The following is a 19,817-nucleotide window of genomic DNA, read 5'->3' on the forward strand; positions in this document are numbered from 1 at the left end:
CAAAAGCCGTGCAGTATGCTACTTAATCAGTAACCATATGATATGGGAAGCCGTAAAAATATTGCATGCAAATGGTGTAGTAGTTAGAGCGTTCAGCTCACACGCGGAGCAACAACTTTTTGTTGTTGTTCTAGTTTAGTTAGAACGTTTGTCAAACCGCATAGGTCAGGTAGCGGACACCGGGGCCTAGAGCGTTCCTAATTTTTAATCAATGTTTTTTATTCTTATTTTTCTTCATAAAAGATGTACCTTTACTTGGCCTACCCATTGTAATCTTATATATAAAAATGAATCGCAAAATATGTTCCTAAGCGCATAACTCAACAACGCCTGGACCAATTTGGCCAAATCTTTTTTTAAAATGTTCGTTGAAGTTCAGGGATGGTTTTTACGGCGAGAAAAATTAGAATTATTGCTGGAAAAACCCTAAAAATAGCCCTTTTTGTTTGAATTTGTTTCGTGTATCAGTTGACAATTCATCTGTCATCTGTCAAAAGTCATCTGTAACAGACAACTTTTTTTTTTTAAATTTGATATGACTTGAACTCAAATCCTTTTAATCCGTACGAATTGTTTTATTTATTTAAAATTTTTTATTTGTTTAAAATTTAATTCAAATTTTAAATAAATAAAACAATTCGTACGGCTTAAAAGGATTTGAGTTCAAGTCATATCAAATTTAAAAAAAAAAGTTGTCTGTTACAGATGACTTTTGACAGATGACAGATGAATTGTCAAGTGATACACGAAACAAATTCGTATATCGTGTTTTGTGCAGAGTGTTTAGTTAGTTAGTGTTTGTTTAGTTCGTGATTAGTGAAAAAATAATTTATATTTGATATGCCTCCTATAAGACGAAGCAATTTAGGTAGAAGAACCAGAAATGCTATAAACCAAGCTAATTACCGATCTAATCGTACTGCACAAGAACGTGACGACGGAAATGAACGTGAAAGAATTCGGATATCACAAACGCGTGAAGCGCGAGCGCGACATTCAACTAATAATCGCGCAAGTTTGAATCCAGCTGCTTTCAGTTACGATGTGTCAATTGACTACAGTAACTACCAATGTGTTGTTATTGGTTCTATGAACTTGGTTTGCTCACACTGTAAGGCATTAAAATACAAAAACGAAGCCAATGGATTGTGTTGCGCAAATGGTAAAGTGAAATTGATACAATTGGATCCACCACCAGAACCATTGTACTCATTGGTTTCAGGAATAGGAACAGATTCTATACACTTTTTGACACATATTCAACAATATAACAATTGCTTTCAAATGACTTCATTTGGGGCAACAAATGCAGTTCGGGAAAATTTTATGCCAACTTTCAAGGTATGTATTATAGCAGTTACTCATAATTATTTTAGCGAACAAAATTTTCTGTCACCAAAGTTAAGATGTGTTACTAATCTTCAATTTCTTAATAATTACGAAATATATCACTTAGTCATCATATTATATGGTGATTCAGTTTCAGTGACACTTTTATTATATTTTATATTTGATAGATATTAGTTAAAACTAAATATATACTTTTTAAGATCAAATATTATTTAAGTTTGATCATTGACAATCCATTAATTTATACCACACCATAATATTTTTTTTATTTACAAATACAAGGGCAAATATATCACAGAGCAGGTTCACTGTTACCAGTGTCAGATAGCGACAACAAATTCCTGCAAATTTATTTTATGGGCAATTCACCACAAGAAATTGATCTGCGTTGTGCACATAACAATTTAGTAAAAAGGTCTATTGTAGAACAATTACAAACTTTATTTCATCAACACAATCAATTGATTATATTGTTTAAAACTGCCCTGGATCTGATGCCATCCGATAATCACAAAATTGTAATCAGAGCTGATAAAACACCTGCAGGTCAACATACAAGACGTTTTAATGCACCAACTATTGATGAAGTTGCTATCGTTGTAGTTGGAGAAAACTTGGAATCCCGTGATATTGTTTTACATCGTCAGAATTTTCAATTACAACCTATAAAGGAAACACACCGCTCATATGATGCACTGCAATATCCCATTATATTTTGGCAAGGTGAAGATGGCTACGATTTATCAATAAAAATGATAAATCCCATTACAGGTAACTAAAATATTAGTTTAGCTATGGCGATAATATCTCAGTCACTATATTATGTATTTTAATTTTATATTTGAATGTTATTAAAACAAAATCTGTTTACAGGTTCTGAAACCAACAAAAAAGTCAGTTCAATGAACTATTATTCATACCGCCTAATGATTCGGGAAAATGCAGATAATCGCATATTGAAATGTCGGCGATTATATCACAAATATGTTGATGACATGTATGTTAAAATTGAAACGGAGAGATTAACATTCATCAGGTTGAATCAAACCAAACTCCGATCTGAAGAGTATATTCACCTTCGAGATGCGATTAATACTGATGGAAATGCACAGAATGTCGGTCGGATGACTATTCTTCCAGCAACATACATCGGAAGCCCTCGGCATATGCACGAATATGCTCAAGATGCCATGTCGTATGTTCGTCATTATGGTACAGCAGATTTGTTCATCACATTTACATGCAATCCGCAATGGATAGAAATTAAGCAGGAGTTATTACCTGGGAAATCATCCATTGATCGTCATGATATTACAGCCAGAGCCTTTAGACAAAAGTTGAAATCTTTAATGAATTTCATCGTAAAACATAATGTGTTTGGTGAGACACGCTGCTGGATGTATTCTGTGGAGTGGCAGAAATGAGGATTGCCACATGCACACATTTTGATTTGGTTGGTTGAAAAGATAAGGCCAAATGAAGTTGATGCAGTGATATCAGCTGAAATCCCTAATGTACAAGTAGATCCTGGATTGCATGAGGTAGTTATCAAAAACATGATACATGGTCCCTGTGGAACTCTTAATCAAAATTCACCGTGTATGATGGATGGTAAATGTTCAAAACGATATCCACGGACATTAATATCGGAAACAATTACTGGTAATGACGGTTATCCATTGTATCGTCGCAGATCGACAGCAGACAATGGAAAATCAACAATTGTCAAATTAAATTAACAAGATATTGAAATAGATAATCGTTGGATTGTTCCATATTCACCCATTTTATCAAAGACATTCAAAGCACACATCAACGTTGAATCTTGCCATTCAGTGAAATCGATTAAATACATTTGCAAATATGTAACCAAAGGGAGTGATATGGCTGTGATTGGAATTGGTGCAGAGAATTCTAATGATGAAGTTACCCAATACCAAATGGGCCGCTATGTCAGTAGTAATGAAGCAGTTTGGCGAATATTTTCTTTTCCTATTCATGAGAGACACCCTTCTGTTGTTCACTTAGCTGTGCATTTAGAAAATGGACAAAGAGTGTATTTTACAGCACAGAACGCAGTACAAAGAGCTGCTCAGCCACCATCTACTACATTAACCAGTTTTTTTGAGACATGCCAAAACGATGATTTCGCACAAACATTGCTATATTCTGAAATGCCAAAATATTATACCTGGAATCAATCCTCAAGGAGATTTATACGACGGAAACAAGGAAAACCAGTTCCAGGATATACAGATGTATATTCCACCGATGCGATTGGCCGGATTTATTCAGTACATCCAAGCAATGATGAATGTTTTTATTTACGACTGCTATTAGTCAATGTACGTGGCCCAACATCATTCCAACAGTTACGAACTGTTGATGGTGAATTGTGTGGATCCTACAGAGAAGCCTGTCAACGTTTGCAATTGCTTGAAAATGACGCTCATTGGGATCAAACTCTCAATGATGCTGTAATATCATCACACACTCATCAAATACGAACATTGTTTTCTATAATCATATCTACATGCTTCCCATCAAACCCAATTGATTTGTGGATGAAGTACAAATATTATATGTGTGATGATATTTTGTATCAAATACGGAATAGAATGGGAAATCCAAATATACAAATCAGTGAAGAAATTTACAATGAAGCATTGATTTCAATTGAGGACATGTGCTTGATAATGTCAAACAAACTATTAATTCAATTAGGCCTGACCGCGCCCAATCGTCCAATGCATGACGCTTTTAACCAAGAGTTGCATCGAGAAAGACTGTATGATCTCAACGCTTTGAAAGAATAAATTCAAACAAATCTTCCACTGTTAAATGAACAACAGAAGTATGTATTTGAAACTCTTATGAAAGTAACAAATGATGAAACTGGAGGGATTTATTTCTTAGATGCACCTGGTGGTACAGGAAAAACTTTTTTTATTTCATTAATATTAGCAACAATTCGCTCACAAAATAAAATTGCACTTGCACTCGCTTCGTCGGGAATCGCAGCAACTTTGCTTGAAGGTGGTCGAACAGCCCATTCAGCACTAAAATTGCCATTAAATATGCAAAGCAATGAAACTCCAACCTGCAACGTTTCGAAGAACTCTGCAATGGCAAAGGTTTTGCAGCAATGTAAATTGATTGTTTGGGATGAATGCACGATGGCACATAAAAAATCTTTGGAGGCTTTAGACAGAACCTTAAAAGATCTACGTAGCAATAATAACCGATTTGGTGGTGCAATGATTTTATTAGCAGGAGATTTTCGTCAAACATTGCCAGTGATTCCACGATCAACGCCAGCTGATGAACTCAATGCATGTCTAAAGTCCTCCAATTTGTGGAAACATGTTAAAGTACTTCATTTAAGCAAGAATATGCGTATCGAGTTGCAAAATGACCAATCTGGAAACATATTCTCTAAACAACTCATTGACATTGGTAATGGCAAATTTCCTATAGACATGTTGACGGCTTGCTTTTGCTATGACTATAAACAAGTCCCAGGGGCAATCATTAAGTGTTTGTGGTATTAATCTAGAAAACCCATGTTTCTCACATGGTCAATTGTATGTTGCCTGTTCCCGTGTTGGAAAACCATCAGATTTGTTTATCTATGCGCCAGGTAATCAAACAAAAAACATCGTATACCACAAAGCAATATAATGATAATAATAATAATAATTATGATTCACATGATTAACAATAAAGCGATTACTTACTTTTCAATCCTTATATATGTTTTATTTAATTATTTTTTATTCACAACGCCCTATCACCAGGGTGATGGTTCTGTTCAGGAGAATTTTTTAAAATACGTAGGCACAAAAACTGCCACATTACAAATCTTTTTGACAGGACGAAGTCTGTCGGGTCAGCTAGTACTTAATAAAACAACTGCGTAATTTATTGAGCAAACATCTAACACCAAATAGAGAAACCTAAATTATTTTTAAAAAATAGAACCAACTTCATAACATTAATAAGAAACTCACTAAAAAGTAAAAAATAATCAAACTTAGATTTTTAGCACAATAAAAAAACGTTCTAAAATAAAATATGTATATAATAATCGTTGTAATAACTAAATAAAAATAAACAAAAACCTGATTTAAGCTGCCTGCTTCACGTATTTTATATTCTACTATATACACACAATTTAGCTTAATACCTACCTAAATATATTTATCTATTTACAGTTTTACTTTAACTACTACCAATTGATAAGTTTGAAGTCGGTGCCAAGCCCAATCAATACAAAAATAATTATACAATTTTGTGTCATAGATACAAAATTGAATTAGGAACAAAACAAATCTAATTTGTTGTTTTTGTTTTGAATGTAATGAATGAATAAAATAGAACACAAAATTCAAGTGTACTTTCAGCGTTGTCATTTCTGACATCTCCGTTTTTCCGATAATTATATGTACCATCCGCTCTTCCCATTTTACAGTTGAAATCTGAATACCCAATTTTCCTTCTGCTTCTTCATTTATTGCTGTTAGATCTTCTACTGTTATAACGAGAAATATCAGTCATGAAGCCTTGAATATTTTTAACGAAAACCTAGAAAGTCATCATAACAAGCGACATAAATGTAAAAAAAAGCTCAGTGTCTGTTTGTGGTCCTAATTAATTTATTAAAAGTGATATTCCCACATCTGGTTTAGATATCAGTAAAATTCCACCGCGTCCCGTATACGCATATACGTGTATGTAAAATTGAAAGCGCAAAATCCCAAATCCCGAATTCCCTAATTAAAATTTATGAGAGGCATTAAAACTTTTCGAAAACGTTTTCTAGTTTGCGCGTATTTTAACGGTGCAGCCTCCGACCTAACAAAGAATGCTAAAACGCGTTAAAATGCTTGAATATATATAGCTAATTATTATTTTTCTGCTAAACCGTTTAATATCGGTATTTATGACTTGGGGGATTTAAGTTTAGGGCTGAATATTAAAGGCTGATGAAATTATAAGTAACTTTGCTTTGCCAACTTTTTTTTTTAATTGTTGCTGCTTTTTTACTGATAAATCTTGTACAAGTGCGGCATTTTCCTTTCGCCAGCAAACCTATTTTCCAAGCAGGCAGTGAATATGTGGTACTAATTCAGATAAACAGAGCAAGTTCCTTAAATTTGTATAAATTTTGTTTAAAATCTCTCTAACGCCAAACCATAAATGTACAACTAAAATATGTAATTACAAAGAAGTCTAAAGTGTGTATGTGTATTAAAACATATTAAAATAACTAACTGAATAACGAATTATAATTTCCACTAAGATTCATTAATCAACAAAGTATTGATAAGTTTAAATTGCTACACTAGTGAATATAATAACAAAGTGTGATGTAAGATTATTTTCAGAACTGTATCATCTTCAGAGCACCAGATATAAGTATACATGATCTTTCTTTACTTTTATGTTGTAACAATAAAAATGGAATAATAAATGATGTAATACATATTTGTACATTAAAAGAGCGACTATGTGCAATATATAAAACAATTTTGAAATTGATATTCGATTTTAGCATGTATATTAAAACAATAACGAACACAACTAGGGAATTATTTTCTTTCAATTTAGAAATTTATATTAAAGGGATGTATTTACATTATTAATCAACTATTTCTAGCGACCGCTACAACCCCTTAGGCCACCACGCATTCACCAGCATCAAAATCTAAGGTGGGCAACGCTGGTGGATTGGTACCATGCGGTTCCCAGCTATAACATACCACCACGACGACGTCTCGCTCTCTTTTCTTCTCTCTACCCCGTTGTAAAAGTACCACTTCCACAGCGCTACGGTACTTCCTTTACCTAACCTAATATCCTGTTCATTCTCCCGTCGACCACATATATCAATTTATATCGAGATAAACAAGTATTTCTTCAACCAGTGCTTTCAGTTCTCGTGTGAATTCCTTCCACAAAATAGTAGTGAGTGTTCGGACAAACAATCGCATCGAGAGCCACACATTCCGCCCGACCGACTAGACGAACATCCCTACAATTGGTGACCCCAATGTAATCGAGACTAGTGCCTAACAGGTAAACCAGCTCAACTTATGCCACTCGACAGGTGCTTTACATGTGCATGGAAGGATTCGTGGAATGGAATCCATCAACATCACATGGTCGACGTTATCCCACGAGACTAGCCTGATGGACGACAACCACAGAAGCCCATCATGCATAACCTCAACACATGAGCAGCCTTGCATCACAAAACGACACGTAAGGCACCACACTTATAGGTACCCTCAAACAAATCGGAACGCCCCAAGAGGAACGACGTCCTGTTACAACTTTGATGGCAGCTAATCCCGTAAAACTCCTCTCTTAGGTTGGAATCCACTTTTCATAAGCAGTCCCTAGGCGATTCATTGCGTAATTGCGAGTTCACTCCGGAACTTGCACCTAGGGTCAACATGCATTCGCCAACATCAAAGTCTAAGGTTGGCAGCGCTGGCGGATTGGTACCATGCGATTCCCAGCTATAAAATACCACACCGACGACGTTTCGCTCTCTTTTCTTTTCTCTACCCCCTTGTAACAGTACCACTTCCACAACGCTACCGTACTTCCTTTACCTAACCTAATATCCTGTTCATTCTCCCGTCGACCACATATATCAATTTATATCGAGATAAACAAGTATTTCTTCAACCAGTGCTTTCAGTTCTCGTGTGAATTCCTTCCACAAAATAATAGTGAGTGTTCGGTCAAACAATCGCATCGACAGCCACACATTCCGGCCGACCGACCAGACGAACATCCCTACAAATGGTGACCCCAATGTAATCGAGACTAGTGCCTAACAGGTAAACCTGCTCAACATCTCACAGAAGCCCATCATGCATAACCTCAACACATGAACACCCTTGCATCACAAAACGACACGTAAGGCACCACACTTATAGGTACCCTCAAACAAATCGGAACGCCCCAAGAGGAACGACGTCCTGTTACAACTTTGATGGCAGCTAATCCCGTAAAACTCCTCTCTTAGGTTGGAATCCACTTTTCATAATGCATTGCAATTCATTGCGTAGTTGCGAGTGCACTCCGGAACCTGCACCTAGGGTCACTATGCATTCGCCAACATCAAAGTTTAAGGTTGGCAGCGCTGGCGGATTGGTACCATGCGATTCCCAGCTATAAAATACCACACCGACGACGTTTCGCTCTCTTTTCTTTTCTCTACCCTCTTGTAACAGTACCACTTCCACAACGCTACCGTACTTCCTTTACCTAACCTAATTCCTGTCCATTCTCCCGTCAACTACATGTATCAATTTAAATCGAAATAAATAAATATTTCTTCAACCAGTGTTTTCAGTTATCGTGTGAATTCCTTCCACAAAATAGTACGAACAATCGCATCGCCAGCCACATATTCGAACCGACCGACCAGACATCATCCCTACATATCGAATTTTAAAAAATTATACAAATTGATACAAAGTTCAAGAAATAAAATGTCATAAAGTCACATTTCTTATTACATGAATAGTTAAACACCTTAATACTTATTCATGATTTAAAATGTTTACAAATTTACTGTTAATAATCCTTCTATTTGTTCGGTGTGTTCCATTTATTCAAATTATGTTTTCATTTTAACATCTGCATATTTTTTATTACTTCAGTTAAGTTCATATAGTTCTTATCTTTTATCCTATCCATATTTCTCACATAAAATATATATTGCAAAAACAATAAATACACCTTGATTGATAGGTTGATTAAAAGAATAATTTATTTATCTAAATGTTTAAATAAAGTTACATCGTTCTTTGCTTATTTGTTCCACATTTCGATCTCACCCATGGAGAGAGCTCATCTTTAATTTGATTCTTTCATATATCTACTACTTTCTACTAAACTAACAATTTACCAACAAATAAGGAATTAAAATTATTTCTTGTTTATAACTGTTGATATTCTTTGCAATATTCATTTTAACTCTTCATGTACCAATTAACTTATTTATGATCTGCAATATTCGGTAAGCGCTTTGTTAGGAAATGCATTTAATAAAGAAGCCTGAAATGAATCAGAAGTTAATACCAAATTTACAGAAAATCTTCATAAACTTTAGAATTATCTCTAGTACAATGAACACTATGTCTCAATAACCAACTATCAGTCTTTAGGCAAGAACATCTTAGCTGTTCTCTATTTGTTTAGCTAAATTATTCTTATTTTTCTATCGACTGATTTTTTTATTTTATTTTCCAAATCATTTTAAACATTATTTTCACGGATATTGAGCATTAGAACATATAGAACAGTCTTTAATAATTTTGTGTTTTCAAATTAGTTTTTTTTTGATAGTCTTAACCTAGATTACGTTCAAATTTCAAGTCAAGCCATCAACTAATTCTTGAGTTTGGCCAATACAAATATAATCATACTCAAACACCAGAGAGTTGCAGGCGTAAAAAGCGGTGCACTTGACAGATTTATCTTTTTTGTCTTATACTTTGGTCTGAAATATTACCAGAGATCTCTGGTCACAATGGTTTTTTTATATTTTTGTTTATAATTCTGAGATATTTTCTATTTACTAATATAGTATTTACTAATTTACTAATTTCATTTGTGTATGGTTGATTTTGTAGCTTTTATTAAGAAATCTTCGCTCATAATTATATCAAAATACTAAGTGTTTTTGTAGGAAATAATTTTTTTAGGAACTAACACCTTGTTTTATCAAGCTATTTTTGCGTAAAAATGAAACTAAGATAATGTATTCCAGGGTATTATGGATAGTTTAAAAAGCAGCAATAACAAACTGAAGAGAATGCCTTGTAAGGTCTTATGTTTGCAGAAAAAGGGTTTGTTCATTGAATTTCAGTCTGGAGGAGGACTATAGGCCCAGATGTGGAAGAGCATTGCTTAATAAAAATGTAATTGCTAACTGTAATTTAAATAGTACGCCTTTCATTATGATCTATGTACATTGTGTTCTTATATCAGACACTCAGATTGAATCATAGATCCTACTGGAAAGGAGAACATGGCGCCTAGCTCCATATCGGAATCACTCTAAGTTTAGAGTAGTAGGGAGAAAACTCAATAGGGGTCCTTGGAGAAAAGTTTCACTACGTCCTATATCCAGATGGGGTTATAATCGGCCGTTCAAGTAATTTGTTTGATATATTTATATCTCCATTATCGGCACGTGTAAGAAAAACAATTTGCTGTGAAGACATATGATTGGCTCTTTGATAAAGTTTGCCACGCAGTTGCGGCACTTTACTTTAATTTCTTAAATAAATCTATTAAATAAAATTCAAATTCTTTTTTATTTTTCATATTTATTTAGTGTCATCAATTTAATAGGTTCTATTAGAGTCCTGTCTTTTTGTTTCTTATACAGTAAGCAAACTTTGAGGCTTTCCCTGTTAAAATACTGTTTATCTATTTTATCCAAAAGTATATGAGACTATACAACTAAAAGGTTTTTAATTTACATTATGTTAAAGATATTTGACAAAAAATATGTAATATTATTTTGACGTGCCAATATTACGGGAAATAATAAAAGAGAAAGAGAAGACCTGAAGAACCTACTGACAGTGTAATAAAACAATTTTGTTGGGGTCTGGGGCAGTCTCAACTTGAGGGTAAACTGAGTTAATCATAATTATACGTAAACAAAAATTACAGTTAATTTGTTTTTTCAAAAGTTTTACTAAATAACCCGAGATACACACTACAGTATAACGTAAAACTTTGTTTGTATAGGAACATCTAGAATTGAAGGTATAGACGCAAGTTGCATTTCTCAACTGCTAGTAATACATTCCCCGTTAGTAAAGTAAATCTTAATTATCCAAAGCGATCTCATGTTCATCCTCTTGGCAGTTTCGTAAAGGCTGAGTAGAAAAGAATGAGTAGAAAAGAATGAGTTGAAAAAAATTAACTTAAACATGCTTGTGGGAAGATGTGTATTCCTGAATCCATGAGCTCCAATAAATACAATTTTTTTTCAAAACTATCTTGGTTAAGTAGCCAATAAAAGATTTGCATTTAGTAACTAATATTTTGGTGAAGTTTGGAGCAACTATCAACTAGTTGATCCAAGAATAAAAGTATATCGCCATTCCCATAGCTTCTTTTAAAAATGTATTAATTTCTAAAATTTAAAAATAAATTTTATGAATAAATAAAATAAATTTTTTTCTTACTAGAATAAAACACGCGGTAACGAAAATACATTTCTTTCATGCTTAGTCGAGTCAGTTTGGAATTTTTAATATTATCAACGCATTATTGAAGACAGCCGTACACTCCTTTAAAGGAAAACGATGCTGCATTTCTTTACCATCTGTGCATCCAGACACACAACACTTCCTAGATCGAGAATGTATTTTACTTATTGTACTACCGACTTACATATACTAATGAACTAATAATATAGTCTCTCGACGTTATAAAAGCTAAACGCATTATTCCTTACGTAAGGTACACTGAAAATGTCGCCCAAAACAAATAAACAAGAAGCACACCATAAAAACGAAGTGATTAAAATAAGCAATAAGCTAAAAGTAGCGACATGTAGATATTGGACACGGTGCAACATTTCCCCAAAATTTCTTATAAAGTTAAAGTTCTGTTTATCAGTGATCAAACTTAAACTCTTAAAATTTTCCATTTCCATTAGAACTTCTCTATAAAAGTTACCTAGAAGCAGTTTCTTTATAAGACGCAATGCTGTGCAAAAATTCCAAGTCAATCCATTGACTAATTCCCAAGCTAAGCAAACATACATAACCTGAATTTTTGTAATAATTATAAAGGAAATAAACTCGTTATCGATGTCTAATATCCATTCTTAACAGGCATCTAAGTGTTACAAATTGTTTTTTTAATATTTGTTCTATATTTGTCATTACTGGGTGTGTATTTATTATTTTAATAAATTTGAAACAAAGTTACGTTGTAAATGATAATTAAATGTATAAAAAGTTTTAATTTTGTTGTTTTTCTTTTAAATTAGAACATTACGCCCCGTTCTGTTCCTGATGAGTTTTGACTGTTTACTTGTTAGCATTAACTTTTATAATTCTTTTAATTTACATTTGAAACAGATAACGAGTCATAATCAAATTCATCGCAATGATGCCATTAGCGTTTATTATTCTCAAAAATTACACGAATACAAGAAGAAACAAGGATAATTAGGGTACCAAATGGACTTATTCTTTTTAATTAATAATGCTATAAATATTTATGTGTATTGCTAATGTAAACAATATACTGTGGGCTAAAATAAATTAATAATTAAATGCATAAAAATAATGTTGTTGTTAACATACTTTTAGAGTCTTATTTTTAAAAACTAGTGTTTATCTGGAGTGGGTCTTTCTAGAAGTTCTCTTGGTTCTGGTTCTTGGCATCAAAACTGTTTTGCAGCCGTCTCAATCACGCACATTACCGTACTTTTTATCGCCTGTAATCGTTTGTTTCAAAAATTACTGGTTTCAGTAACTACAATTGGAAATTCGGTCAATTACATTTTCACTCTTCAATTAATTTATAGTCCATTTATCGAGCTTGTTTTTATATACGGGCTTATGTCAGTTGTTGAAAACTGTTTTCGAAAGCAACAATCACTATAAACATCACCCGGTTTTATATAGCAAACTATAACGAAGATGATCTTCTGGCATCTTCATTTGCAAAGCTGAATATGTTTAAATACATGCATAAATTGTTTGCGTAAATTTTCACTGAGTAAAAGAATTATGCTATATATAAATATAGAATGTTCTGGGATAGTGTGGTAGGATCTTACCTTTCAAAAGTGCTATACTGTGGTTACATTGAACGAGTATTACTACAGATACGAGACTACCCATGGATAGATAAAATAGTATGAACAGTCCGCAATATAGTACGTCTTATTGTATATTGGCAACACTACATCCATGTAAATATTCTCTTTTAATTAATTACGTTTATTTATTTATACTACTGTTTATTATACTAATTTATTACTACTGTCCTGTTGTACTTGCATTAACACACAAGCAAGGCGAGTACGCGTTTAATACATTAGTATGAATTTCCAAAATTAAAATAAAAACTCATTTAGTTAAGCTAAAGTTAAGAATACGCTTATACACAAAACAAATTCGAGTCGTTTGGTTCGTTTCAATCTTCTGATCTCACTGATAAACACTTTATTTCATCTACGTATGCACTTTATATCTATACAACTGAATTACAGTACATAACTATAATATTCAGCAAACCTTAGGCAGTCAGAAATATATTTTATTAGTTTGGCCATTAAAAATAAACACGTAATCATAAAAGCGGCCCGTAAAGCACAAAATGCATTTTAAGATTAAATTTTTAACGTGCCCTAAAAGTTTTAAGGATATTTTTTAATGTTTGCTGTCAATTTATAAAAGAAATTAGATTCAGTTTATAGAATTATGGAAAAATATAGAATAATACAACAAAAACACATTCTCTTGAATAAATACCCGGAATTTTTTATTAGAAATACCCGGAAAATCGCTCTCATTATTAACTTATGAAAATTTTTTCGTGCACTACCTGCAAACTCGTAAACTTACAATCTCAAATTATTATTTAATATTTTAAAACAACCTGAACATAAACATTGAGGGGAACTAAAATTATAGAGGTTTTGTGATAATATTTGCTCACTATCCCTACTATTCTCCTGACTTGGTACCCTGAGCCTTCCACATATTTCGAAACTTTTCGAAGATGTGAAGATGTGAAGATGTGTGTGATCTCAGTCTGTGATGAAATAATGTTTATACATGTCACTGCTGTATTTTTTATTAACTGCACCTTACTACACAAAACTAAACAATATTAGATGGTTTCACTCCTTTGAGTCTATGTCCTGGTCTAGTGGTATTCAAAAGAGTCTTTAGTAGTATTTGGCTGTGCCCACAATACTTCTTAGCACTTTCTTCTGAAAAATGTGTATTTTGTATATGTTACTCTTTGCAGAACATCCCCATAATTGAACTCCGTTTGTCCATATAGGTTTCTGCTTTATTTTTCAGTATTTGCTTATACAATAGCAACTTATGATGTACTGATAATTGTGATTTTCTGGCTTTTGGGCCTGATTGTAGGTGAACTGCACATGCACAGATTTACTTTCGTTAATTTTTATTTTCCATACTTGTGTCCAATTATTTATGTTGTCACTTGCCTGTCCTGTGACTTCTTCACTATTGTCTCCGACAGCTATAATCCGAATATCATCAGCAAATGTAGCCATCGTAATATTTTCCATTTGTGGTATATAACAAGTGTAGAGTAGATAAAGCATTGCACGATTTTAATAGTTCGGTGTGTTGTTTTGGTAACATTTTCTGTAGTCTATGAACAATGCCTTCATGCCAAACCTTATCGATGGCTTGTCTACATCTAAGAATATAGCTGAGCATACTTTTTACTTTCGTAGACTTTTTCAATAGCATCTTTTATTTTGTGGACCTAGTCAATTGTTGAATGCTTGTTAATAAATCCAAACTGGTGTGTTGGTATTAGGTTTTCTCTATGATCATGTAATGAATGTAATATTTTTTTAACTGAAAATTGAAGTATTTCATTGTCAGATCGAGAACTTTTCACATTATCCTTGGGTGTGCTTAAGATGAATTGTACAAGTTAATGAAAATCGTACAGTTTTTTTATGATAAGTATTGATGATAAACATATATAATTTATATTTCGATTTTTATTTAATACTCATTTTTAATAACATTCCATATTCACCGTCGGGTTCTCCAATTAATTCTTAAAGAATAATTTTAATGAAGGCCCGTGTTATTCGGTCCCAATATGATTTTTGGTAGGAAAATGTGTTAAAATATAATGCAAAGTAATCAATTCAAGCACGTCTGTGGTCAGGTAGAGTGAAGATTGTGTACAAGACTGTTTAAAAGACATTTTAATAATGCCTCTTTCATAACAATCAAATTATTATATCGATCTACCAATTCAGTTTTTGTTTAAGAACCATCTAAAACTCATGTGTAGTGACTAAATTATTTATAAAAAAGGCTTTAGGTTTACAGAAAATCATATCGAAATGATTTTTTTATATTTTTGCCATGACATTTTCGTCAAGTCATGTTAATGATGAACGTGAAGGACGACGTATGAATTATTTTCCATCAAGATAAACATATCTGACTTCCAAAATCCATTGCTGAGATTATAGAGTCAACGACCGAATTGTTTCAACTTCTTCACCAGAGATAACTCCCTGTAACTTCTGCTTCGAATCATAAATTATTTTTTTCGTGTCGAGCAATTTTCAACAAACAAAGAACCAATCGTTACTAAACCTTCTGGCAAACCACCATAATGAAAGATAATCTTGAAAATTTTTATTATTGTTTATTATCAATCTAATAAATTAACACTAATAAGCCAATGTTTTTATCCTAATTTACTACAGTTTTGAAGTTAAAACTTACTTATTTTAAAACTACTTATTCTACAACAAACCCTTCGGATTTCTGTGTAACTGTATGAACCTGAATTTTACTTATAGCTTCACTAAACTAGGTCAAATGGTTCTACTCTCTAAAATATTCTGCCTAAGACATCATTACCCATAATCTAGAGAGCCTAAATATTCCAGGGCTAATGGAGCCTCTGTTCATGTCTTTGGTTATAGGCCTTTATAACATTATCGACAGTTTATACCTTCAGGTCGTTATACAGATTGCCATTACAAACATACCATGGAGCATCAACAGTACCTCGCGGTACCTTGTTTTGGAATTTTTTTATAATAGTTCTATTGCTTTGGTTGGTACGATCGCAGACTTAACACCATAAGCCCACATTTGTTTCAAGATTTATTGGTAAAACAAAAGCTTATTATATACTGACAGTGCTGAATATCTACTCAATAACCTGTAGACATTTTTGTACTTTTGCTTGAGTTCTTCACATTTTTTTCTTAACATTTGGTTTTCATCTGAGTTTAACATTAAGGGTCATACCAAGATATTTGGCTGTATTTCTCTACAGGACTACTAATTATTTATATATACTGGTTTGTACTTGATTCTTTTATTGGTGAAATCAGTATACACTGATTTATTTTTAAGCGCTATTTTTCTGTTGAGCATTGTATTTTGGCAATAGCTGTTTGTAGCTTCTCGATTGTTATCGGTTCTTATTTGCAATGGCAAGGATATCAGTGTCATCTGCAAAAGTAGCAAAAACATTTTCATTGAATATAAGCAAGTCCCGAGTGAACAGCATATGTTATAAAGGACTGGTCTCAATACACTCCCCTGTGGCACACCTGCTTGTATTTTCCTCAAGTTAGAATGGGCTACTTGTTTGTCTCTGAAGTATTGGTGTGTTATATGACCCCAACATGTTTGAATATTGGTACGGGAGCAGTATTTTAATCTTATGCTTTAAGCTCTTATGGTAAACTTTACCGAAAGCTCGTACAATTTGAAAATAAAGTAATTTTTACAAGACACTGATGTACTGATTTATTTGACGATAAATTTATTTGTTTGTTTGTTTGTTATAAATTTATATGTTTTGTACAACATATATTCTTTAATGCTATTTTGTAACAACAGTTTGTAACAGGTCTTTGTTAATACCTAACTCAACCCGTGATTATTTTGTATTATAACGTGGAATAATCACAATACAAAATTAATAGAGTTCTCCCGTTCAACATTCTTTGGCTTTTATGATGTAAATTTTTATCGAAATTAATTGAATAAAATGTATACAGAATCTGCAACAATAAACAATAGAGAAGACAACGGCCATTTGTTAATTTTAATTTAACCGACTGTATTAGATTATCATCGTTATTTTATTTAGATTTAAATTCGAATTTATTTTGTTTTAATTCGCTTAAGGTCCATCGTAAACAACGTTTCGAAATTCGCGATTATATTCAATTATTTTTATAAAATGGAAGGTAAATTTTGGTATTTCAAATGAATAAATAATTCGGAGCGGTTCAAAAATGTATATTTTAGGGTTTTCGATAAAGCCGTGCGTCAATGTTAAAACGGAACGAAACAAGTTGTGTGTGACGTATTGATGAAATTCGTTTTTTTAACTCGAAATATTGTTGAATTAAATTCTAAATGTATTTTATGGTATGTTTTTATATATGAAATTATTCAGATGGTCTATGCGGCTTCTCGCGGCATAGATCCGTCTAAATTTGTTCAATGGCCTGGATTATGCTGATTTTAAATATTGATTTATTAGCATAAACCCCCGCCTTGACCCAAATGATCTTGGTGGCTAATTCGCGTTTCCTCTGCAATAAGTTATGAAATATATAGAGTTTAAAGCAAGTACCTTTATATCACAAAACAAAGTTTTATTAAAAAATAGAAGGAAAAGTAGAAGTAGTGAAATAATTGGTGAGTGTGGCAGTCAAAATATGTCCACCAACTCATTATAAAACAGAACCCTGGATATCCGATGCATGTCTACAGATGGTAGAAGATCGGAAACAAGCAAAACCAATCAATTTAGAGAAATACCGAAAATTAAGTAGACGTATTAAGCAAAAACTCTAAGAAAAAAAAACTAGAAAGAGAAGCTTACTGGAATGATATAGTCGTCGATTTAGAAGTTGCTGTATCGAAACGTAAACATACAACATTGTACCTCTTGGGAGATTGAGCGTCAGGAATAAATCTACCAAGGACAACATTCAAAAAGCAGATGGAGCCTTCGTAAAGTCACACGATTAGCATCTCAAATGATGGAGGGAGTTCTTCATGCAAATTTATAACCATGACCCACCACAGGACAACACGGCCAGAAATTGACATTCCAGAAACTTTATTACCTGATGACGAATCAACAATGAACGAATTGCGAACCGCCGAAAGGTTTGATAAAACCGCTGGAGCCAATCAAGTTATGACAGAAATTATCAAGGCCGATGGGGAGTGGTTGTTTCAACGGCTTCATTTCATTGATGCTACTCGCACAAATTCGGTCATCGGAGAGAGTGCCGTCAGCATGAGAGTAAGCGATAATTGTACATATCCTGAAAAAGGTGACTGTAAACGGTGTTAAAACTATAGAATTATAGGTCTCCTATCAATTATTGGGAAGGTGTTTCTGAAAAATCATTCAAATGAGACTCCACAGTGCATGCGAGGGGACAATCTCTGAATAACAGGCGCATTTTAGACCCATTTTAGTGAAGGTTGCCTAGATAATTTCAGTTTTTATTGATTTTCGTTATTAAACTTCTCCAGGCCTCGGATGATGATTCCAAAAGCTGTGTGCGAGTACGAAAATATTCGTCAAATCTATCGGAGTTTCGAGCCGGTGTTCTCCAAGGAGATATCGCATCTGCAGTGCTTTACAACATAATAGTTAATGCAATTATGCGAAAAGTTCTTAAAAACAGACATGGTTTTCAATATGATGCTGTAAACCCCTTAATATAGTTTGCACGGCAGCACCATATGACTTAAGAATTAATGAGGAAAATCCTGAAAACTGACGAATCGCCTGCTATTGCAAATCCTAGAAATTGACAAACAAATTCAAACACGCAGAATAAAAGAGTTTGGCCATGCCTATCCAATGATGATGATGTTTTATTACAATATATATATATATATATATATATATATATATATATATATATATATATATATATATATTATGGCTGATAAGTTAACATATAATACCAAATATAAAGAATATGTTTGAGCTGTCGAAATTATAGAATGAACTTTTGTGTATTACATATGCCTAATATATTAAGAATAAAGAATTATAATTTGTATATGATTAAGTAGGCTTTTAAAACACTACAATATATTGTTTTGCAGTAATGTAAATTAATCATTGCTCGTCAATTAGTTGTAAATATATCTAACAGAAGAAAACAAAGATTACTTATGGTATACAATTTTAGAGAGATATGTAACTGCCTTTCAGAGTTAAAGGACCCTATCTCACCATTTAAAGCAACAACAAAATAGAGGTTACTAATATTTTTTACGTTCAATAAACAGGTTTTTCTCTTTGTCAATTGCTTGTCTTTTTAATTTTTGCTAATAATCTATTACAAAAATACATTGAAATATATGCTTGTGAAAAAAATGTGCCCATTGGCTATGGATACTCTCGCTATTGAGTCCCTATACACAGAGTAATATATAATTAAGAAAAATTCGAAAACGTTTGTATATTTTCTTGTAGTGTTAACTGATTTTGTTAAAATATTGCGTAGCTGGAATTGAATTTTAAAAGGTAACAAAATCTAAGTTTGTAAATTAATAAACGCATGTAACGTAAAATTCCTTAAAATGTATTCTTATATACGTTTAGGGTCATCGACACATATAAAGGATCGCAGTCGAATTTTGCGTAAGTCGTAGACTCGAACGTTTTAC

The 19,817-nt window shown here is 32.9% G+C and overlaps 2 protein-coding genes across 3 annotated transcripts in view; one reads left to right on the plus strand and one right to left on the minus strand.

Moving 5' to 3' along the window:
• Nucleotides 1–19,817, minus strand: part of LOC143200523 (uncharacterized) — a 601,550-nt gene that overhangs the window by 462,964 nt on the left and 118,769 nt on the right. The gene's annotated exons all lie outside the window — the stretch shown is intronic.
• On the plus strand, nucleotides 1,621–7,880 carry LOC143201028 (uncharacterized). Its single transcript, XM_076411875.1, has 5 exons — nucleotides 1,621–2,121; nucleotides 2,224–2,730; nucleotides 7,460–7,514; nucleotides 7,594–7,614; nucleotides 7,724–7,880. The coding sequence occupies exons 1-5, from the start codon at nucleotides 1,707–1,709 to the stop codon at nucleotides 7,878–7,880; spliced, it is 1,155 nt and encodes a 384-aa protein (XP_076267990.1). The 5' UTR covers nucleotides 1,621–1,706.

The sequence above is a fragment of the Rhynchophorus ferrugineus genome, unplaced genomic scaffold, assembly GCF_030347505.1.
Source record: "Rhynchophorus ferrugineus isolate W39M unplaced genomic scaffold, kcgeb_rfMv2 rfM8, whole genome shotgun sequence".
In the NCBI taxonomy this organism is placed as follows: domain Eukaryota; kingdom Metazoa; phylum Arthropoda; class Insecta; order Coleoptera; family Curculionidae; genus Rhynchophorus; species Rhynchophorus ferrugineus.